General features: G+C 36.7%; 1 protein-coding gene across 3 annotated transcripts; it reads left to right on the forward strand.

Annotated features, from left to right (window-relative positions):
- The first annotated feature begins 5,065 nt into the window (after window positions 1–5,065).
- On the forward strand, window positions 5,066–17,964 carry LOC131992048 (programmed cell death 1 ligand 1-like). Of its 3 annotated transcripts, XM_059357395.1 has the most exons (10): window positions 5,066–5,833; window positions 7,472–7,532; window positions 7,700–7,962; window positions 8,714–8,810; window positions 9,266–9,532; window positions 10,750–10,860; window positions 12,663–12,707; window positions 14,888–14,938; window positions 16,077–16,203; window positions 17,277–17,964. In XM_059357395.1, the coding sequence occupies exons 2-10, from the start codon at window positions 7,478–7,480 to the stop codon at window positions 17,764–17,766; spliced, it is 1,506 nt and encodes a 501-aa protein (XP_059213378.1). In that variant the 5' UTR covers window positions 5,066–5,833; window positions 7,472–7,477; the 3' UTR covers window positions 17,767–17,964. The 3 variants fall into 3 exon arrangements, with proteins under 3 accessions (XP_059213378.1, XP_059213377.1, XP_059213376.1); XM_059357394.1 differs by lacking the exon at window positions 5,066–5,833 and having other exon boundaries at window positions 7,271–7,532; window positions 10,753–10,860; XM_059357393.1 differs by lacking the exon at window positions 5,066–5,833 and having other exon boundaries at window positions 7,273–7,532.
- The last annotated feature ends 6,291 nt before the right edge of the window (window positions 17,965–24,255 follow it).

The raw sequence follows: 24,255 nt of genomic DNA on the forward strand, positions 1-24,255 counted from the left end.
AAATAAGCCACTGCGAACTTAAGCAAAAGAATATAATTATATTTTTATATGGAACAAATCACATTTATGAGGAATCCGTTCAAACCAATTTATTAACATGCTTCTGCTCAGTCAGGCAAAATTTGGGTCGAGAACTACAGTTTACACACAGTGCTTGTACAGTCAATGGTCCCAGGCTGTTTGTGGTTAAATAAGAAATGGCTCCCTCTGCTGATGTTTGTGGGAGCAATTCAATAATTGATCATTTTCCATTCAGTGGTTTGTATACATTTAGAAATGAAAGTATCTCTCTTAAAATAAGAAGGATTTTCTTTAGGATTAAATGTGAATAATTCCAAAGTGAATGTGAATTCATTCAAAGTCTAGATTAAAACCAGTCCCAAGTCTGTGAGAAGTTTTGACCACAAGGTCGTTCCCCTTCTAAGAAGAAGAAGTCGAGGCATTAATCATAGTATGGGAAACCTAATTACTTCCCAGGAACCCAGAATGTTTAATTTTACAGTAAAATGTGTTTATTTCAGTAAAGGGTTGCTTCTTTTCCTTGCAGCTTCGGGTGTATCATCTCTTTAAAGGTAATTGAAAAATAAGTGAGCCACAGCCTATGAATTAATTTAAAAGATTTACTCAAATATTACTGTTGCATTAACACTAATTGTGGGTCACAAGAGTGTATATGGTATTAAAGGCCATTCAATGACCTGAAGAGAGTATTATATTCTCTGCCTTAGCCTAAGGTTATTTTCTAACTGACTGGCCGAACTGCTACTTCTTTTAGGTGACTTTATATATAATTAGGTAACTTGGGGTCAACTTTTCTCTTACTTTAAAGTAGTAGTAGTAGTAGTAGAGTTGGTTTATATGAAATAAAGATTGTGAACAACCAGGGCCCTTCATTAATGGAGGGATATTAATATAGCTTCGTGTGAGAGTTGCCATCCAAACTGCTTCTTGTTTAGTTCTGACTTGAACAGTCAAAGTGAAAATCTGCATGCTGCAGTGAATATCAGCTGTATCTTGTTTCATTAATGCATTACAACAGCGTTGGCGACTCCTGACCGACATTCAGATTCCTTGACAAACAACTTCTGATTCGCTTCATTAGGTTCACAACCAGCTTAACGCGAATGAGTCATACGAATACACCTGGAACAGAACAGTATATCAAAGCCAGAACATCACAGCACACAGTGTTAGGTTAACTACTACCACCGAGGACACTTAGAATGTAGTATGTTTTCAATTAATTTCCAATTTTTAATTTCAGTAGTTGGAAAAATATGCAAATTTGCTCAAATATACTACATACAAGTATAATCTCAATATATATATATTCAGAGTAATAATAAGTATATAATAAGCATAATGCTGCATTAAACAGCACTCCCCTACCGTAACAATTTCTTTTACATACAGGTTACACCCAAGGAATTTATATGACCAAATAAATCAAATAAATGTAGAAATTCCTTGGTTAACCCTAATAGTTCACCCCTACAATAGTAGCGACTGTACTTTACCCCTTAAGACAAGCAGTGTTGGATTTCAAGAAAAAAATGTTTTTACACTTCACATCTGTATTGCAGTTCTTTCCTACAGGCATTTCATCTGTTTTACAATTGAGTGATCTGGGCAATAACACATTCAGATTTCCCAAGGGGTTTCCTGAACTGGAGATATGGTGGCAAAAAGTAAACTCCCGATGTGGCAACAATAATGATAAGATCAGATATGCATCATGAGTTCACCAACACATGTTGTGTGTGTTCACGCCACTATTTTTTGTAATATGATATCACAAAAATGTGTTGTGTTGTGTGAACTCGTGGAAACCCCACAAAGGTTTTATATGTTCATACTCTACACTAGATGTAGATGGCCGACAGATGTATTTTTGGATACATAACCGCTTATTATGGGAATTTCACCTGGCTCGAAACTCTGTGATGAAAATTCTATGCAAAGGATCTCTCGTATGCCAAAATGTCTCCATTCAAATTTCCGTCTTTCCCAAATGACGTGTTTGTGTGAACACGTTTGTGTTTTGGATAGCTCATTTCCGTATAAACACTGACTGTAAATTCCAGTTATGCACTGGTCCCTAGTGCAATTATCTGTTGAATCACACTATAATTTGTTTAATGTGTTTGTGTGGTGAGTGAATTACTAGTACATTTACATTTATGCCAATTCTGTGATAGCTGTATGCTGCTCAACCTGAGTATTTTCTACTTTATTATTCTGTTGCACCATATTTTAGGGAAATATTGTACTTTTTACTCCACTAAATACATGGTTGCCCATAAAGTTGGAATATATATATATTTTTTTTTTGACAAATTGGTTAGCTTTACATACAAACAAAAATGTATCCACCCTTACAGCTTACATTTTCTGTCTACAGTTCTGTCAGTTAACCTGTAATATACAAACTATGCCTGTAATTTAGTGTTCTGTCAGTTAACCTGTAATGCAGGGATTCCCAAAGTGTGGTGCGTGGACCCCCAGGGGTGCACGGGCTGTTGCTAGGGGGTAATGTACTGGCGGTCTGATAATTACACAATTACATTTTTTTCCCCACACAATAAAGATGTGTAAATAAAAAAATTCTTTGTAAAATGTAAAATCAAAAACTGTAATATTAATTAATTAATAAATCCAGGCTATTCAAAATGCACTTCATCTTAAAATGAAGCGTAGAAGAAGTTATCTTCTTCCATTTTTCCAACCTGTGTTATGATGACGGGGTTGTGTAACCTCCACGGTCATTTAAACTTGCTGCAATTTTTGTTCAATGTGGCTCAAAATATTATAACACTTTCCCAACTTATCTGCTCTCTGCCTCTGATCCTAAGCCTGTCATCCTCCTCTTTGCTCTTAAAAGTGGAAACTTGTGCATAACTTTGTTGCATTATATTGAAACTGTGTTTCAGATGAATTCAAGTGCGAGAGCACATTGTTTCGATTGTGATTATTTTATTATATGTGTGTTCTGGTCATTTGAGCATGATTAAACATGCCGCCTGTAATATGCCGTTAAAAAAGCTTATTGCTTTTTTTTTTTTTTTAAGGTGTAGGGGATTGGGGGTGCGTCAACCCGATTGGGACATAGAAGGGCAGCTAAAAAAGTTTGGGAACCACTGCTGTAATATACACAGGCCCCGCCCTAACCAATCTGGCGCCCTAGGCAAGATTTTAGGTGGCGCCCCTCTTGCATCGCCAGTGTAGCGTATATACTCACAAGAAACCGAAGAGCTTTGTCTTTGACCTTTTTTTTTACTTAAAGAAAGCAAATTCACAATCAGAATAGTTAACAAGATACAAAATTATAAATAAATAAATAAATACAAAAAATTAAAAATGAATATATGAAATACAATCATTTTTACATACAGTACATTCATAAATAGCCTACATAAAGTACAAGATCTAACTAAACACACAAAAAACAAATACAAATAAAACGTGTCAACAAGTTGCATAAAACAAAATAGAAATACAACATAAATAAGGCACTGCACAAAACAAGATATTAAAGAAACCAGTAATGACTTTAACAACTATATTACAAAAAAGGAGATCCTACTGCTGAGGTGGAGGCAACAGAAGGAGCACTTGATGCTGCTGCATCACTGGTGGGTTGTGTTGCTGAGGTGGAGGCAGCAGCAGTAGATGTGGTAGATGGCCCAGAGGGGATTTAGAAACTTCAACAAGGCATCTAAAGAGAGGAGTATGTGACACCATTGAGTATTACAGTCTAATAATAAAAACATATGATTCCAGAAATAAAATGAAATAAAATGAAATTATATCATATAATATAAATGAAAAACCAGATATATGTATGATGTTGACTGATATGCAAATTAGATTAGATTCAATTTATTGTCATCATCACAGTGAAATGCTGAATAGCAGAATGCAAAGTAGCAGTATAATATATCATACGAGAATGTTATGTTATGGTTATCTCTGACCGAATCACAGCAGTGCTGATATTCAAAACAGCATTCCCTCTCATGTGATATTGCTTTATTAACATTAATGATGTGCACTTTAACAACTAGGCTTACAACGATAATATATAAAGGGGTGGAAAAGTGGGTAAACGTTATCTAACCAGAAGGCAATAAAAATGCAAAGAAATGTAAACAACTGCTTAAAAGATCTTATATTTACAAATGTCCCAGAGGAATGTAGGGTGGGAGTACTGTAATTACCTACATTATTATTTTCCATAACAACTTAGCCCCCTCCACTGATGTTAAAACAGTTAACGCTAGCTATTTATTGATTAGCAATTAGCGAATCATGTAGCTTAATGTTAATAGCCAGGTTACTATCACGTTCTGTAACAGACAAATTATTTCATGTAACGTTACCTCTGTCTTTGTCTCGTTTCTCCTCCTCTTCTTGTCTTTTTTTCTTCTCTGGGCACAGGACAGTTTGGGCTGTTTTCACATCTTGTGTTGATGTTTTCATATGGTGACGTCCAAAAACAATCATGGAGGGCACGTGCTCATCAGCATGTAGGGAAGGGAGGGGGCGCACCGCGAGAGGGGGGTTTGGGTGGGGCGACATAATGTTGTAACATTACAAACATATTATATTATTTCTATTAAACAGGCTTTGCTTTGCATTTAAATTAACATGGGATTATTATTTGTATTAAGAAATAATAGTACCAACTAGTTATAAAAAATAGTGAAAGTTACACTTTTTTTTTCTTTCCCATTTGTGGCGCTGGCGTGGCGCCCCCGGATGGACGGCGCCCTTAGCATTTGCCTATACGGCCTATGCCACGGGCCGGCTCAGTATAAGCCTGTAACTCAGTGCTAGCTAAATAAACAAAATATATTTCCGGTGAAACCTCAAAATAAAATAAAAGCAACATGCTTATCCTAAAGAAGAGAAATGCTTTCAAAATGTTAAAACACCCCAAACCAAATCCTGCTTAGGTCCGCAAAAAGTCTAGGACTGGCCCTGACCCGTGTGAAAGCGGAAATGGTAAACTCTCCAGTGATACAGTTTTGAAATACTCCGGTTAAAGTGGACTGTACACATGATGTCATAGGGATCCTGAGAGGGAACCAACGAGACAGAAACCGAAACGGAGATCTGACTGTCGATAACATATATGTAATATATGACCGACTGGCTGCTTAACATGATCTATAAAAGTCTCTATAACGTCGCTGAATATGTTTATCTTCTGTTGGTTATCACACGTGCATCAGACAAACAATCGTCTGGCAATAAAGTTTTACAGTTGAAGTTGTTGAGCCTTTACTGTTCACGTTAAATGGCTTTTATGGCTTTCTTTGTCAATGCCAGTATAGCCGAGATAAGTCTTCCTTACAGTAAGTGCAGCGGTATTTCCGTGTTTGTCGGTCGATATGTTGTTAACACTTTCGTTGACAAGTCATTGCACGTGTGTGTGGTTTAATTGAGCTTATTCCTTATTATTTGTGTGGCGGTTTGTAAACTAGCGGGAAATAATGACGTTTATTGTGTGTTTTCCTGTAGTATTTGCAACATGTGGACAAAAACACTCATGATATTTTAATTGTTGTCGTTTTACTATAAACTAAATAAAGATTTAGGTCAGTGTTAAGTTTAGCTAAGGTTTATATGGTAATGATTAGTTAAAAATGCTGCATAGATTGTCCAGAGAGGGTTTGTACGCAGCAGTCACTTTCCCTAACAGCGTGCCAGCGTGGGGGCGGGACTCGGGACATCCCACAGGAGGACCTCAAATAGCCCAGAAACGCAGAAGCGACTTCAGATCAGTGAAGAAGTAGACGGATTAAAATACGAGCTGTTTCATGACTTGCAGGTAAGAATATTTTATTGACTGATAAACAGTGATGGAGGAAGTTACTCAGATCTGTGTGGGGCTGTGGTTACAGAATTAGCCTTATTTTAGTACCTGAGCTGTGGAAGTATTTGAATATTTTACTTTTTATTTCTGTTATGATAAAAAGTCCTGCATTCAAAATGTTAATTAAGAAAGAATGCAAAGGTTGCCATTAGAATAATAAAAAAAAAAGACTTAAAGTACTAAAGAGTATAAGTGTTCATTATGCATAATACCATTTCAGAATAATGTTTACTATATCATTGAATCATAATTATTGATGAAGTAATGTGTACATTACTTTGATTTTACACCTGGTAAAATTGAGGATGATTTTTCACTGTAGATCCTGTCAGGTAGCTTCAATCAATAAAGTCTCATCTGTATCCATAATAATACATCATACATTATTTGTTGATAATATTGTTTTATTGTTATTATCTGAACCTGAAATGTAATCAATAACTCAAGATTTCAAATGAAATAGGAAGGAGTACAATATTTCCCTCTAAAATGTAGTGCAGCAGTAGTATAAATACTCAAAACCTTTAGAGGTTTTGAGTATTTATACTACTGCTGCACTACATTACTCAAAACCTCTAAAGGTTTTGAGTATTTATACTACTGCTGCACTGAACTTGACACCGAAGCTTCTGATTGAAAGTTCAGATTTGCATAACTTTTAAACTTTGATATTATTAATATTACTATTACTAGTATTCACTGTTATGCTATGAGAGCTGGTAGTAGATGTTTATTAGCATTTTGTCATCCATCCACATGTTGTTTTTTTTATTTGTATTCATCTGGTTTTTGATATTTAAATAGTAATTCTGCCATTTTTCACCTTTTCCACCTGTGTCGCTTGAAGACTAAAACTGTTATCTTAATTATAGTAAAAAATGTTCAGCACAGGCTTGTTATGCTTGTAATTAAGTTCAAGTGTACCTGTAGTACTTGACCTAATAACTGAATGATTTTCATTTGTTTAAATTATGCCTAAGGCAAGCCAAAATGAATCACACCTTAATTATTATTGAGAACTCAACCACATTCAAAGACTTAACTTGTTCTGCAGAACTGAATTTATCTGGAAACATACACAGCAAATGACTTATGTCCTTATCGCCCAGCAACTCACCCAAACTTCAAACAATCATGTTTATATCAGGCACCTTAGATAAAGTAATGTTCAAAAATACACGTGTTGGACTAAACCTTTTCTACTTTTCAGATAAGTTTGTTTACAAAAGTAATGTAGTAACAGTTTGTGTGGGTGTTGACACAGTTCCAAAGTCTAAAGTCAGCATCCTTGTAGCTATTTTTCTCTTTAACAAGAAACATACCATTGAGGAAGTAAATTGCCTTGCACAGCTGAGTCATGCTGATATTAGGAATAACACATGTTTCATCAACATGTGATGTCTGATTTATGTCTCAGATGTGTGTGTTTTTGTCATATAGAGTCATAGGACTTTTTGAAGAGTAGAGAAATGAACTGGATCAATCCAGTTGCTCTGGAATTCACATCTGCCTTTCCAGTAAAAATGACTCATGTTTCACAGCCACATAGACCCATTTCAACATCTGTATAACTCCCTTTTGTTTCTTCCTAAGGTCTCAATGGACTGGCTCCTTATTGTTGTTTTGCAAGTTATGCTTCAACCATCTCTCTCAGGTGTGTAGTAAAAATCTCTCTTTCAGGTGTGACACAAAAATATTAATTTACATTTGAAACATTTCTGTTTTCTACACCAGTCACTTTGATGTCATATATTGGATCCTAAGTAAACATTACATGGCTGACATTCATCCTGACATTATTTTTGTATTATTTCCCTCTAGTGTTGTTCACTGTTGAGGCAGAGCAGACCAAGTACGAGTCAAAGTTCGGAGAAGATGTTGTGATGGGCTGCAGGTTTCAGCCCAAACTATCAGATTCTGGCACTGACCTAAAGGTGAACTGGCACTGGATCGGGCCCGACTCGGTTCGGGAAGTATTCCGGATGGATAACTGGAAGGCCAATTTGGCGACTCAGGATCCGGACTATCGGGGCAGAGTGAGACTTCTAACTGAGCAGCTGCAGAATGGCTTGGCCAGGATACAGGTGGGTACTTGCAGTGATGTGTTCAGGGCAGGTTATGGGTTATTAGTCAGATTTCCTCTAAGTGACATGATTAACTTGTTCATACTTGCAATCCCCTTTTCATCCTGTTGGGAATTATGTTGTGGTGTAGTGTGGGGACCAGTTTTCTCTACTTTAAACAGGATTAGAACTTTAACTTTGACATAATCTGACTATGTGAGGCACTACAAGCTCCCACAAAAAAGGGAACCACAGTGACATGGACTCAAGAAGCACAAATTGAGTTGTCTTCACTCCATGTTGTTGTTTTGGCATCAAACCAAAACTTTAAATGATTCATTCATTTTCCCATCAAGTGTCCTTTTTCCAATGTAATTTCCTCCCTTGTGCTCCAACATCCTGCATGATGGTTATCTGTAATTCATTATCCCCTAGTGAGTTAATATTCAGAGTGTAGACAGATAACAAGGGCAGATTACACAGGGAGACATTACACAGGGGATGGAGTATAAACTGTATGTAATTTCTTGCTCATGTAATAAAAGTGTCATATTTATCTCCCAATTATTGTCTGTGTATCAGACACTAAGATACCACTGCCAAGATGGAACAGGAAAGAGCTGTGTCAGCTTATGAAAGAACAATAAGTGGACAAAGAGATGTCCTAGAAACAGGAAAAGATAGATTTTGGTTCATTCAAACCTCTGGTTTCAGAGGGTAATATGATCATGAGGACATTTAAGGACACCACTTTCTTCTTCTCCTTTTACAGGTCTCCAAGCTCAGAATAAATGATGCAGGAACATACCAATGTCTGGTACAGACAGAAGAAGGAACTGATTATAAAGCAATCACTCTGTCTGTTACAGGTAAGAAAAATCAGTGCAACAATGTAACTTTTTGTTGGTTTTTAGGTGAAGATCCCAGGGGCTTTGTTCTGGGCATGCTATTGCTCAATGGACTGGTGATCATTTCTGGGCAGTCACAGTATAGTGAAAATGAAACTAAGGCCAATATTACTCAATTTGGTAAAGAATGCTTTGAATGCTTGAATTCCCCTTATCATGCAAGATCTCTTGATTATCATTGATTATTGATAAGAGTAGACTGCACAGTTTACAGGCACTGAGACAACAATATGCAGTTCAGCATATAACCAAAGTGAAAAAAACAGATACAGAACATATTGTAGAATAAGTATACTGTGGAATAAACAGGTGGGGGTATGAATAGATAGTATGAGCAGTACCCAGTCTATCTAGTTATAGTCTATTCTAAACACAAGGTAGTTATTTTATGTTCTTCCTATCTGATTCTCTCCTAGCACCTTACAAAGCAGTGACTAAGCGCGTTGAGAAGGTTGCAGAGGGGGATGATGTCGTGCTAACCTGCGAGTCAGAGGGGTACCCCGAGTGTTCGGTCGTGTGGCAGGATGGACACCAGCGAAGAATCAATGCTAATACCACCGCTGAACCAACGCCAGACCAGCTTTCTAAAGTCACCAGTCACATACGCATCAGGTCATCAGAAGAAAACAACTACACTTGCATCTTTGCAAACAGTGGATACTCTGCAACATTTCATATTCCAGGTATGTTTTTTGTTACCTTTTTATCACCTTTTGTAATTCAAGTGGTCAGACAGAAAACTAGAAGACTAGACACCTCCACCCGCCTCTGTTTTAAGGCTTTAGAAAATCTAGCCTGTGAACTAGAGACTTTGGCTAAATACTAGTTGTGTCAAAGAAAGGGTGTTCCTATTGGCTGCTGTACAAATACAGAGGCCAAAACCCCCACAAAAAACCTAAAACAGACAAAACAATCAAATAAACTAGCAGACAGATGACAAGAGGACAAGTATAATGTTAGATAATACATTCACATGCATTATCATAGATTATTATAGATTTACTGTATATATATATATATATATGTATATATATATATATATATATATATATATATATATATATATATATATATATGTATATATATATATATATATATATATATATGTATATATACCTTTACTTCTTAATTATAAATTATGGAAAACTGGCAGAATTTCAATCTGTCTCTTTAAGGTTGGCACTTTAAGGTCAAGCCTTGGATGTCTTACATTTAATCTGAAAACAGGAAATAAAATTGCTAAAAAATTTGCAGTTATCACTACCTCCTGCAGTTTCCGGTTATGTTCACATTTTCCCTTTGATAGAGATAACTACAATCAGCCCACATCAAATGTGATTTCCATCACATTCTTTAGCTCTTGCGTAAAGTTTTCCACAGTAGCAGGATGTTACCCTGCATATCAGTGAAGCTGTAGGTGGCATTCTGGTTTGAGCTTCAAACGATTCAGCAGTGTGTAGGAGTTGTGTTACAAGACAATTTGTCTGTGCAGAAATGCGTGGCTTGTTATTGTGTGTCTATGTAGGCTTCAAAGGATTGTTTTCTCTTTTGCTTACAGCATGTCTGAACTTGATCAGCTAAAATTATGAAGGTATCAGGTTGTATTAATGCTGAGAAGAGCAAAAACTGCCTGTAAATGTGAAACAAAAAAAGATCAGGCTGCATGCATGGCTAATCAATAAACCATAAAACAAGCATGAGTCACTTTTACAGCTGTTTTTTTAATCCTTGACAAGTAAGAGGAAGTTGGCATTGGTTTCTTTTTGGGATATTTGGTTATTTCCACAGTGGTCAAACATATTGAAAGCATGTTACCAAATGCTAAAAGCTGTCTTGGCCCTGTCGTTGATGAATTACAATGGGCACATTTTAACACTAATCTTTCTTCACTCTTTTACAGAAGACTTACCTGCTACTCCTGTAAAAAATGATGCCGTCATCGTGGTACTGAGCATAGGAGTGATAATGGTTGCTATTATCGTTGCAGTGCTCATGTACCGACGACAAAAAGGTAACCAGTCACTCAATTTGTTACTTTTATAGAACATTACACTTTTGATTCATGCAGCTTTCAACCAACACAGCAATACATAGAATCACTGATGGGGGATTGTTAAAAAAAATGCAGGAAAAGTTACCTCTAGGGTGCCCTTAACTGGAGAAAATGTAATAAAGTGCCATTTAGGGTGCTTTTCAAATTAGTAAAACATGATGCAGTGCCATATAGACTGCCATACATGTTAAAAGACATATTGCGTGCTGGTGCCCCACTTCATGCAGCTGGTGATCCACATAGAATGCAGGTGCAGATCAGAAGACAAAAAATACCAAATCAGAATTCTCTGAGGACCAATAAAATCTACATTAATGCACAATAAATTGCATGCACAATAACAAAAATGTGCAATAGATTATAAATCACTGCAGGATAGGAGGTTCCTTTAAGATGTGTACTGACTGAATGAAGTGGAAATTCCAGTTGTGCATCTTTTTGGTTTCCTCTTTGGAAGCATTCACAATGGTTTACTTTTAGCTGCTACGACTTCAATAGAATTTAACTTTTCAGTAGAACTTTACTGCCACTCCTCAGACAACTTAGTGCTGAATTCATTAGTCAGCATCCAAAGTGTCTACTTCCTGTATCAAAGCCAGAGCAGCCTAGAGGTGCTTACTTTTTTGTTTGTGCCAGAATGGGCAGAGGAACTTGCCCTGTCAGTAAACAACTGTGTCACTTCAACTGTAAAGGCTGAAACATAGCCTCCTGACACCGTGATACATGCTGAGTCATTTATTCTTGAAAAGAGGAAGTGTTGAAACGTTTAAATGTTAGATTTGTCACCTTATAGAACTTCATCAAGGTGACAGAGGAGGAAATTTTTTTACCATCTCGTGACTTGCATGCAGATCATATGAAGATGACTTTGCTCTTTGGACCAACCACCAGATTTGGAAACACCCAGGCTGGTCTTGGTGTGTGTGACAGGGGAATTTGAATCTATTTGTAAATGTGTGGGTGGTTTTCAGTATAGGACCTTTGTTATTTGTACAATTCCCCAAACAAACACATCCATCATTTCAGTAGAAGGCTTATTACATACATGAATGTGTGAACATGAGAAGTTAATTCAGCTACAGTTGTGAAAAACCTCCGGCTGGTATTCAGGTCTCAATTCTTAAAAGCTTTGTGCCCGTGTACTTTTATATAGCACCTTTAAAAAGCAACAGATACATGTATGTGTTGACAAGAGCACGTAAAATAAATATAAATGTCTACAATATAAAATACAGTATGTAATTAGGAAAAAAAGTTGTATTAAAATAACTAGAAAGTACACTAAAAGTGAGCTCTGATTACTCTCTGAGACTCCATTCAGAAAATGTTGTTTGCTTGTCATGTTGCTGACAGACCTGACAGAGTGTGAATTCAGATTTTTTACATCATGATCATGATGTAGTTATGTCCACATTCTTTTGCTCTGTTTATTGTAATGTAATCACAGTAGCGGTAGTCAGTATATCTCTATTACCAGTCAATGACAATATGAAACACTCGACAAAATACACTTTTCATGAATTGTGAATCAAAGCAACCACAAGAGATCCTTGAACTTACAGTTATAAATGTGTACAAAAAGAATCAGCCCAGTAGTGTGAGAGATTAGCTGCGGACGGACACACATGCGACCAAAATCATTTTACAAAGCTGCGTGAATTAAACTATTTGTATACAATTGCAAACAAACATCAATACAAAAATTCATACACACTTGCTGAGCTGACACATTAAATTAATCGCAATGTTTTTTTCTACAGGTTTCAGGACTCATAGTAGCAGGAACACGCTGGTCGACGGTCGAGGTAGGTTGCTGCCAGTCAGCCGAAACAGCGACACGAGTCACTGCACAAACACACACACACACACACACACACACTCACTTGAATGTGTGCTAGCTTTGAGCAATAGTGTGAATTGAAAAGCAGTGCTAAAACTGCAGGTAGTGGCCCAGCTCCAGCTGGCAATCATTGGGGTGTTGTGGTGTGTATGTAGTGTGTGTGTATGTGTGTGTTTGGGTGGGGTGTGCATTATACTAATGTTACACGCCTTAAGAAGATTCTCTTACAGCTTTGTAATGATAGCCAACAAAGCCAAAGCCATAATCCTACCAGAGTGTAGAGAGCCATGTTACACTGCAAAAACCAACTGACAAAAAATAAGAAATAAACAACTACAAATAAGCAAATACGTGCTCGAAGTAAAATCATCTGCCAGTGCAGTAAGTAAAATTTTCTTTGTAAGAATTCTTTAAGTAGGTAAGTATCTAGGATCATTGGAAAAAAAACATATCTTGAAATAAGTCCAAATATACTTATTTTTGAGCAAATGTGGCTTGAATAGCCGACTGTAGTAACATTAAAATAAGCCTGCAATACTTGAAACTAGCATATTTAGGCGGTAAGAAATTGGTTTTGAAATAGCATTCAACCTACATGCAACTAAAACTCTCAATTGCGGCCAATATTGTAGGTAACAACTCACCATATTCAACAGTTGAATAGCTTGAGAAGCATGAAAAAGCTAAGGATGTCAATCCTAAAAAGAAGTCTTTAAACAATAAGATAATTAAATAAGAACATAATAATAATACTAATAATTAAATAAGCACATAAAGCTGTGGTCAGTAGGTAAATTATACTCATAATTAAGATACTATTGCTAATTATAAGAAGAAAATACTTGGTGAGCTTAATGTTTTTTGCAATGTAACCAGCCTCTACTTGTTATCTCAACAATGGCTTCAAGGCTTCATGGCTACAGCTATGCTGTGCAGCTCACACTGTGATCAGAACTGACATCTGTAGCTAACACATAACATTATCATATCATGATACAGCTCAGAGTTCATGCAAAATGTTTTGAACTGCAACGTAAAACCTATTGTGAAGGAACACAGAAGTCAAAAGTAGCAGTGACCTTTTTCAGGACACGGTAGATTTAGCATTGGTTGCAAAGCTCTGAACACCATTGTTTCAATGAATGCTACACAAATTAAATATCCAAGAGAGTGGCAGCTATGAGGACAAGATATGTTCTGCAACAAATTGGCCTCACCCTTGGTGAGTTTAGTCAAAATATTGATGATGCATTTGTAAAATGTTTCTAGAAGAGGAAAAAACAGCCAGACTTTCTGACTAGCAATGAATAAGGCAGAGGTCATCCATCCTGAAACATTAATCATAATTTCCTTTTTCACCGGGATGATTCATTCGACTATCGACATACATTCTTCTGAGAATATGATTAGCATGTGCTGTTTCACTACATCGGCTATGCAACGTGGAAAATCATATCGGTTCTTTAAAGAGTAATTCGTGTAAAAGTGTGATTCAACTGTAGAAAGTCTCAAAATTTAACCAAATTATACCAAATAGCTGTGCTTTCACAAGACGAGCTAAAAGTAAAATGTATGCATGGCTTCTTACAAGTTACAAAAAACAACACCTAAACTAATACAAAAGTAGTAGTAGTTAAATGTATACATGTGAAACACTGAATGTAGCTGGACTGAAATGTAGCTATTCAGTAAAGTGTGTGAAAGTTATTTTGTTACTCAACACTTATTCTCCTAAATACAGAAGTGCAAAATCCCCTTTTCTGTGAAGTTGCACATTACAAAGTACATCTTAGATTTTAGTTCAACTTTTTTGAGGTGTTGAAGTGTATGTTAGTGGATTTACACTACCACAATTTACTACCGAATTTCCCTTCGGGGATGAATAAAGTAATCTATCTATCTATCTATCTATCTATCTATCTATCTATCTATCTATCTATCTATCTATCTATCTATCTATCTATCCATCTATCCATCTATCCATCTATCTATCTATCTATCAATTCTTGTAGATTCACTAATAGAGTAATAATAAAAGTATTTCATCTACATCACTAATTAATGACCATAACACTGATTGATTCACTATGTAAATGTTACTCTCCTCTGCATTAGTGTTCTAACATCGCTGTCCTTTTCCATCAGGCCGAGAAAAACATAACGGAAATGACGAAGAGATCACTATTTTTAACGAAGGTAAGTTACTTTTGTGATTCTAAGACCTATTGTTTACACAGTTTATGTTTTTTAGTTGATTTTTAACAGTCACAATTTCCTAAATCCTGAGGTGTTGTCTTCAAAATGTCAGTTAAAACACACATTAATACCACATAGCCAGTCCTCACAATTGAGCTGCTTCAATGAGAGAATGTTTGGGAGAAATTACTTAATTATCAAAATAGAGGCCAATTATTTTAAAATTGACGCATAACCAGTGATGGAAAATATATTCAGATCCTTTACTTAAGTAGTACTTAAGTATAGTACTTAGTATAGTACCAATACTACAATGTGAATTTACTCCACTACAGGCAAAATGCCTGCAATCAAAACTTACTTAGTAAAAGTACAAAAGTATTAGCATCAAAATGTACTTAAAGTCTTTAAAGTAAAAATACTCGTTATGCAGAATGAACCCACTCAGATTGTTTTATGTGTTCTAAATATATTATTAGATTATTAATATTGATGCAATTATGTAAGCAGCGGTTTATTTTCTCAAGCCAGGGCTCATTTTAACCACTAAATATACTGTTATGTGGTTTAATTCAATAAAATGTTTTAATCACTTTAAATTGATAATGTTTTTTATGTTAAATCTCAACCTGAAAAGTAACTAAAGCTGTTGGTTAAATGTAGTGGAATAAAAATAACAATATTTGCCTCAAAATGTAGAGGGGTAGAAGTACAAAGTAACATAAAATGGAAATACTCAAATAAAGTACACATACCTCAAAATTTTACTTAAGTACAGTACTTGAGTAAATGTACTTAGTTACATTCCGACACTGCTGATAACTGACTCTATTATAATCAGTTGTGACACTGAATTAATCCTGTTCTTTATTTATTTTTGTGCACAACCGCCCTTTAATGTTTAACCACGACACCAACAACCATCTATTGTCTGTAAAAGCACCAGACTACTGAATTACATTCATGAAAAATTGAATTTACTTTAAAAACATCTGCCCACCTACTCCACATCTGGATTACCGGCATTGTTATGTACGAGATGGATCTAAAAGAGTTTCCCCCCCCCCAACACTATTTACTTCTTCTTCATAAAATGATGTGCGTGAGATCATGATGTGGTCTGATTTGTCTCCTTTAGGCTGCATTGAGGAAAATCTGGGGGTGTTTCTGAAAGCCAAATATGCTGATGTTTCCCTCAGTGCAGAGGTGAGACACCACCGGAACGCTTTCGGTGTGGAGGAGCTGCCACACAGGCTGCAAAACAAGTGAGTCACAGACACAAATATTGCATATACGTATATCATAAAGATGCCAGACTTCTATGAACTCGTTACCAGTTACTGTAAAGCTGTAAGCATGTTGTTAGCTTGGTCGATAGTGAGACGGGTCTGAAAACTGTAAAATACTTTGAGAGAGCAGGTTAAATCAAATTGGATGGTGCAACACATCTAACATCCAATAGCGCCCTTTATTTTGGACAGCCAAGATGGCTTAATAATTGTCCATGGCATGTATTTGAAGTCAGAGTTTGCAAAAGTTGAACTCGACTTTATCACTTGATGGTCACTTTGCATTTAGAAAAGAAAATTAAACAAGGTAACACAATTAACTAGCTAGGACCCTCCTACAAAATGGAAAAATTTAAGGTAAACGTTGTTGTTTTGGGGGGATTGAGCAGTGGCCACCTCCAGAAAAAAATCCAATGGCTAAACTACATGCAAAGCTGCTTAAAGTTGAGGTGGACGAGTAGTAGTTAGTATGTTCTATACAAACAGCCTCGGTATGTGCAGGCAGCCAGCCCTGGAGAACCTATTTTACTGTGAAAATTATTAATTAATTCATTATCCATTACCACTTATCCGCACTCTGGTCGCGGGGGGCTGGAGCTGATCCCATCTGACATTGGGCGAGGGGGGGACACCCTGGACAGGTCACCAGACTATCACAGGGCAGACACATAGAGACAATCACGCTCTCATTCACTCCTATGGGCAATTTAGAGTCACCAATTAAACCTAAGTGCATGTTTTTTGGACTGTGGGAGGAAGCCGGAGAACCCGGGGAGAACCCATTCTGACACGGGGAGAACATGCAAACTCCACACAGCAGAGCCGCAGGCTGGAGTCGAACCGGCAACCCTCTTGCCTGTGAACATTATTAATTATTAAAAAAAGATTTAAATTTGAATGTTTTGTTTATATTGTCATTCCTGATGAGCGATAGTTATGAGGGCTGTTGTTGACGATGTGGTGCGAGCATATAAAAAAAAGACTAAATAATATTTATGTTTTAATATTTAAGGGCTTACTTACAATCTTACTTTTGCTTGTTTTTTCAGTCAGGGCCAGTCTGTGAATCTCCAAGCTCTACTCCCAGAAGCTGGAGAGATACTTTTCCTCGAGGGGGCACCAGGAAGCGGGAAGACAACCGTAGCCAACATCCTGGTCTCTTCTTGGACTGAGGGGCCCACACACGCCCTCTCAAACCTCCTCAATCTCAGCACCCTCACACTTCTTTTCTACGTCGACTGCAGCAAAGTGAAGGGCGACTTGTTTCAGGAAATAACAATCCAACTTTCTCTCACGGAAAATATTTCAAACGAGGATGAGCTGAAGACTGTGTTAACCGGGTCCGGTGAGGTTCTGCTGTTGTTGGATGGGTACACAGAAGGGAACCAATATTTCGATGAGTCCTTGAGAAAGTTTCTGATGGAAAAAGGAAAATGCAGGGTCCTGGTCATGGCCAGCCCGGGACACTGCCCCACACTCAGGGCCCTGATTGGGACAGAACAGGTGCTGCAGCTCCAAACACAAAGTATGAAGTCCTGAGGGCACTGAAGTTGTGACAAACAAAGACATTAAGCACTTGTTACATGCACAACTAACATTTGTATGATAATAATATGTTGTTTTTTACGTACTGGTTTTTGTAAGCCCTGGTATGCTGCAAGATTTGTGAAACATGTAATATATAAATACCACTTTTGTATTGTTTCTATAACATCCCTGTTTGTCATTTTGATTAAAATGTTGAATAAAATGCAATTATTCTTTTTACTCTTTGTACATGTTTTTCTTTCATCATTTTCGCCAATCCTTACGGGAAGGATGGAGAAACTAAACAGGTTGTTTGTTATTTGTTTGCGCTTTTCATGAAACTCCTGAAAGTGGTTTCAGTGACACCATCGTACTATCTGTTTTCAACGGACCTCATACTTCAAACACTTCTATTCAGTTAATGGTTGCAGTGGTTTCTGTTTCTGTTCTGTGTCCGTCAAAAAGAAAGTTCATTATCGGGGTCGTTATGTGGACTGCAAAGCAATGCAGGAACTGTTTCGGTCTTCTATTAGTAAACGGGAAGTGACTATTTGAGTTTTACTGGCAAGCTTGCGCGCTGATTCCAGTAACATTTGATTAAAAAAAAAAGTCTTACATTTATTTCTGTATGTTCTCTATTCTCTAGTAATCTAAGCATTTTACAATATCTCACCAAATGTATGAGTCATTCAGATTTTCAGTCAGTCAGCATATATTCTTACGTTTGACTCATTTTTGACCCACACTTATTCGATTGCACTGGTCGTCAACATCAACTGTCAGATCAGATCAGGTCAGATGACATCAACTGTCAGATCAGGTCAGGGGAACCTCCACTGATGACTGATGTGTATTTTTTCCCACTGCAGTCAGCAATTATCAGCATGCTCATTCTTCACAATCTTTCTGCAAGACATTTAGTTTACCTTATAAACTGAGAAGGATGAAAGACTCACTGAGGCAGAAGTTAGACAGCTGTTGTGGTCGACATACTGTATCTGAAAGTAACAGTATATGATGCCCAGTGGAGGATGGGAGGGGCATGATCGAGTATATAGAAAGTCTGTGACCAGAAAAAACTCCCTTCACAGGACATGTTATTTATGTGTTGACACAAAAACAGGTGCAGATAACAGCAGCCTTTTTGTGCACATGCTCTGCAACATAATAACCGGAATTTGTTTCACAAATATTCTAGCAGACATTGAAAAAGGAAGCTGCCAGTAACTCAGAAAGTCAACTGGGTTACTTAAAGCTACACTTATCTATATTTTCATACATTCGATATTGTGTTTTTAGCAGTGGTGGGGTGTAACTAAGTACATTTACTCAAGTACTGTTCTTAAGTACATCTTTCAGGTACTTCAAATATTTGAATATTTACATTTTATGTACTTTTACACTTCTTCTCCACTACATTTTGAGGTAAATGTACTTTTTAGCTACAGCTTTAGTTACTTTTCAGGTCAAGATTTAACATAAAAACATGATCAATTTAAAGTGATTAGACATTTTTGAATGAAATGAGAATTAAACTTCATAACAGTATATTAAGTAGTTCAAATGAGCCCTATTTACAATATTATAACATTGCTTACATAAATGCATCAAAAATAAAATAATCCAATATTATATTTGGAATATATATAACAATATTCTGCATAATGAGTACTTTTACTTTTGGTACTTTAAGTACATTATGATACTGATACTTTTGTACTTTAACTGAAGTAAGTTTTGAATGCAGGACTTGTACTTGTAGTGGAGTAATTTCACAGTGTGGTGTTAGTACTTTTACTGAAGTAAGGGATCGGAATACTTTTTCCACCACTGGTTTTCAGTTCAGTTATAAGCAGGATTACAGAAAAACTATTGTCCCATTCATTACAATTTTCAGGACACTTGATGGAAGGGTGTGGCATGGGCCAAGGAAGAGCCCGTTTCATTTGGAGCAGATCTGAATCACTGCAAGATAGGGCCTGGCCCTGGCAGAGGGTGTGCCCTTCTTTCTATCAGAACATGATGAGAGGGTTCACTAATAGTGATGAATATACAGAGGATGATCACTTAATTCTGCAGTTCTTCTCAGCTCTATATAGAACATCTTATCGTTGTGTCTTTTACATTGATTATACATTGTTTTGTAGCCTGCAACTTTACTGTTTTGGTTTAGCCACTGTATGTTATCTGCCTTGCAGACAGACAAAGTTAGCAACTAATTGAGAACACAGTGAAGCACTTAGCTGTTAAAAAATAGATATATTTCCTTTAGGAGCCGATTGAGACCAAAAAAGGAGCTATAAGGAGAGTAAATATTGGACTACTAAGTCTCTTTACACTCCACTTCCTTTTACACAACTTTTTTAACATTCATTATTTACAGTATGACAAAACCACAGATCCTTACATGGGAAATGTTTGGGTTATACAATTACACACAGTATTGTTAGAAATAAATATAGAATAAAGTATTTATATGCAGGTGTATTGTGATATATAATGTATTATCAATAAAACTACATATTAAGACTTGCCCTCATACTGTACTGTTACTCTAAATAAACACAAACTCCAAACTGACTTGAAAACAAGCAAACAAAAAAAACATCCACCAGCATAACACGTGACCATGTTTTTTACTTTGTTTTGAAAAGTGAATTTTTCCCGTCTATCAGCTGCTTGTTGATTATTAAACTTCCTCCTTCTGATAATTGAGCATTAGTACTGCAGAAAATGCTGACGCACTGTTTTGCTTTGCTCAGCGAGTTAATGAATAATCTTTAATCTATAAATGCAGCTGTGGTAAATACATCATCTGTACTTCTGTTTGTCAGTAATTTACATGAAGAGGAACAGAAACTGTCTCACAAGACTTACCAATTAAAAAGTAGCTTAATCTCTTTTAAAAATGCCACTGTGTAATGTTTAAACTGTGGAAGTTTACTGCTGGTTTTGGTAATTGCCCTGGTATGTTTCTGGAAAAAAGAATCTCTCTCTTGGCACAGCTATTTATACATTATCTAAATTCTAGGGCTTAGTTAACTCAGGCAAAATCTTTTGGTACTGTTACTGTACATTTTGTACATGTGAAGATTAGTGTAAGAAATCTGAATCATGGGAAATACCGAGAGAATATGTGTTGCGATATTTTGGAGGAGAAGTGGTTTATGATGCAAGAGTGGTTTGAAAAGAATCTACCGTGGGATGTTTAGATAATTTTTACCAGCAAACTTGGTGTTGTGACAGCAGCTGTTCTCTCAGTGTTTCAGCCTGTGTGAAGGGAGTTGTCAATATCAAAGAGATAACATTGGTGTTTCCTTAAAATAGCAACAAGGGACTTTTACTTTCTGTTAGTTTTGGCACAGGCTGTGTACAAAAGTGTTTCCTTGAGCACCTTAGAAAACCTTTCATTTTACTGCAGCTCTGGTCCGTCCAACTTATTCTGTGCATCCCTTCCCTCCAGCAGACCCAGTAAAATTGTGTAGACAGCAGAGAAGTGAAGCAAAGCTCTGCATTGGCCAGGGAAGATGCCACTGATACTGGCCCCCGAAGCTATCCACCTGGCACCTGTGGATGTATCCACGATGGTCTGCTGAAGTCTGAGCTATGCACTGTAACGAATTTCACTGTAAAATAACAGTTAAATACTGGCAGCAGGGACGCCAGTATTTAACTGTTATCTTACAGTCCATAGTACTATAATCTATTTTAACAGTATATTATCGTAATATTTTGAAGAGGTTCATTAGGCCTACTAATATACTTTTTACACTGTTTCTCTATATAAGGCCAATATAGCAAATAGTTTCTTGTACCTGACAAGTTTAGGCTACCTTGCCTCTGTAGCCTGGTCACCCTCCCATACGTCAGGGGGGTCACAGAACGCGTGCAGCGAGCGATGAGAAAACACCACATCACCACACCAGTTAAGCCACACATCAAGCTCCGCCAAATCTTAGTACATCCTAAGGATCAGATTCCCCCTGACAAAAAGTGTGACGTGATATACGAGATCCCCTGCCTAACATGCAATAAAACATACATAGGAGAGACAGGACGACAATTCAGCACACGTAAAAAGGAACACCAGAAAGAATGTGAAAAGGAAACATCTGGAACGCTCACTCGTGCTGCAAGAATGAAAGCAATGCAGGAAATCAGAAATCTGCCATTTCAGACCACTGTAAGAGCTCATCTAATGAACTGGGATGCAGCCAAGGTCATCAGAACAGAAAGCAACAAATTCCATCGGTGGATCAAAGAGGCGGTTTGTCCTTCAAAGAGGTCAGGTACAAGAAACTATTTGCTATATTGGCCTTATATAGAGAAACAGTGTAAAAAAGTATATTATCGTATTTTGGATTACAGTATATGACCGTAGGCTAGCGGTGGGTGTTGGGGTTATTTTACAGGGCATTTATCGTAATTTATCAAACAGTATAATAAAGTTTAATGCTGTTAAATGGCAGTTATCTATTGTTAATTGACCGATTTAACTGTTAATTTACATGTGAAGGATGAATATTTAACAGTATTTTACAATTATTTTAAAATACAGTAGGATTCTGTTGTAAATACACTGTAAATACACAGCAATTTGTTAAAGTGTGGGTTCTGAAATACCTGCATGAATTTGTCTGATTTCGTTGGAATCCAACCTGACGGCACGTTGGCATGTTGTTGTTTGCTTATTAAGATAATATAGATGCTATATATATATATATATATATATATATATATATAGGCTTCATTATTAATATGTGTTTAATAACCAGGTAAAAGTTCCTTGTAGTGGCTTTAAGACTGTTTTATCAGTCTCACTTTGAACAGAAAACGAACAACCTTATAAAAAACACTTTTTTTGCATTCAACAGGTGTAAATGACTGAGTATAAATTGTGCATTACCTTATTCTAATCTTATTAAATCGAGGAAATCAGGTCGGCTGAGTCAGTGATCTCTTTTAAGTTTCTTCTTAAAACATACTTTTATCGGAGAGCTTTTCCTGATTCTACCTGAACTTTACCATCTTTTAATTGCACAGAACTATGTCATTTTCTAACATTACTTGTATCTGTTGTTTTATGTCTGTTTTTAACTTGTCTTTGTAAAGCACTTTGTAACATGTGTTTTGAAAAGTGATCTATAAGTAAAGATTGTTATATTATTTTTTTAAATTTTAAGCACTTTATTTCAGCCATTACAGCAACAAATTAAAGGTGTAGTTTTCCTCCCTACATGAAAGTGCCACTAGATGGTGCTATCCTCCTTCCCATGCAGGCTTAGTGTGAGAGCTGTACAAGGTTGCTGATGTCGGCTGATTATGAATGCATGAAATTATGTTTACTTCTGTGGAATTACAGGGTCAAAGGCCAAATAATTTAGACAGAAAACAAACAAAAAAAGCTATCTTTGCAGGCAGTTTTCATATGATAACAGGATGGGTTCTTATGAAGCAGCTGTGTCTCATTTCCTTTTCCTCTATTCACTGTTGATGCCTTGTTAATTTATTATAGTGATATATTTCATTGCTTCTTATCGTGTCTAATCTCCACAATGGTTTGGGTAACAGTGATGTGATTTCTTAATGCCAGGCTATAGGATCAATGAGTAACTAACTTCATTACATCTGGAAAGGGCCTTGCTGTGACTGAAAAATCTCTTTTACAGAAGTGCACTGATGAAAATAGCAGCAACACATGACAGAACAATTGAGTCCAGCTCTCAACTTTTCTTCTGCTTAAAAACATTTTACTTTGGAGTAGAGAAAAATGTATTAATTAATGTTTCTGTGCCAAAAATACGACTGCTTCATCCAGCTGTCAAAGATATTGTCATCATCCATTCAATCTGAGAAAAACGCTTCCCCCTGAAACTCAACTCCACAACATAACACACACACACACGCACACGCACACACACACACACACACACACACACACACACAATGAGGGTTAACCCCATCAAAAAGGACGGTCTCCTACATGCGCTGCCCCCATTTCCTCCTCCAACCTCCCAGACCAAAGAGGCAGCTTCATCGTTTGGTAATTAATATTCTAGGGAAGAGAAGAGCATCAGGAAACAATTATTCAATAATGTATGGATGTAAATGTACGTTGTGTCCACACAAAAACACACACATGCACAAGCACATATATATCACCATGATCGACTTTTCCTCTCTTTGCAGATCAGGTTACTCTCATGTAACACAACTAGACTGAATGTAGGACATATGCTGGATGGAGGGTGAAATCTTGCAGTTTAAAATATTCAAGGTGCTGGCTCCATTATATGTTCACCACAGAATAGTCAGTATTCTAGTTTAACTTTGGCTCTTATGCTGCCACAAAAGTCCAACTGGTTTAACTGCTACACCTAATAATTGTTCATTTAGTCAGTCAATGCCTTTATCAAACAAAAACAATAAGCACACTGATACAACTACAAAGGTACATCTTAGTTTTAACAGTGTGCACCAGACCTGCCATGAGCAACTATA

The sequence above is a fragment of the Centropristis striata genome, chromosome 19 (assembly GCF_030273125.1).
Source record: "Centropristis striata isolate RG_2023a ecotype Rhode Island chromosome 19, C.striata_1.0, whole genome shotgun sequence".
Taxonomy (NCBI): domain Eukaryota; kingdom Metazoa; phylum Chordata; class Actinopteri; order Perciformes; family Serranidae; genus Centropristis; species Centropristis striata.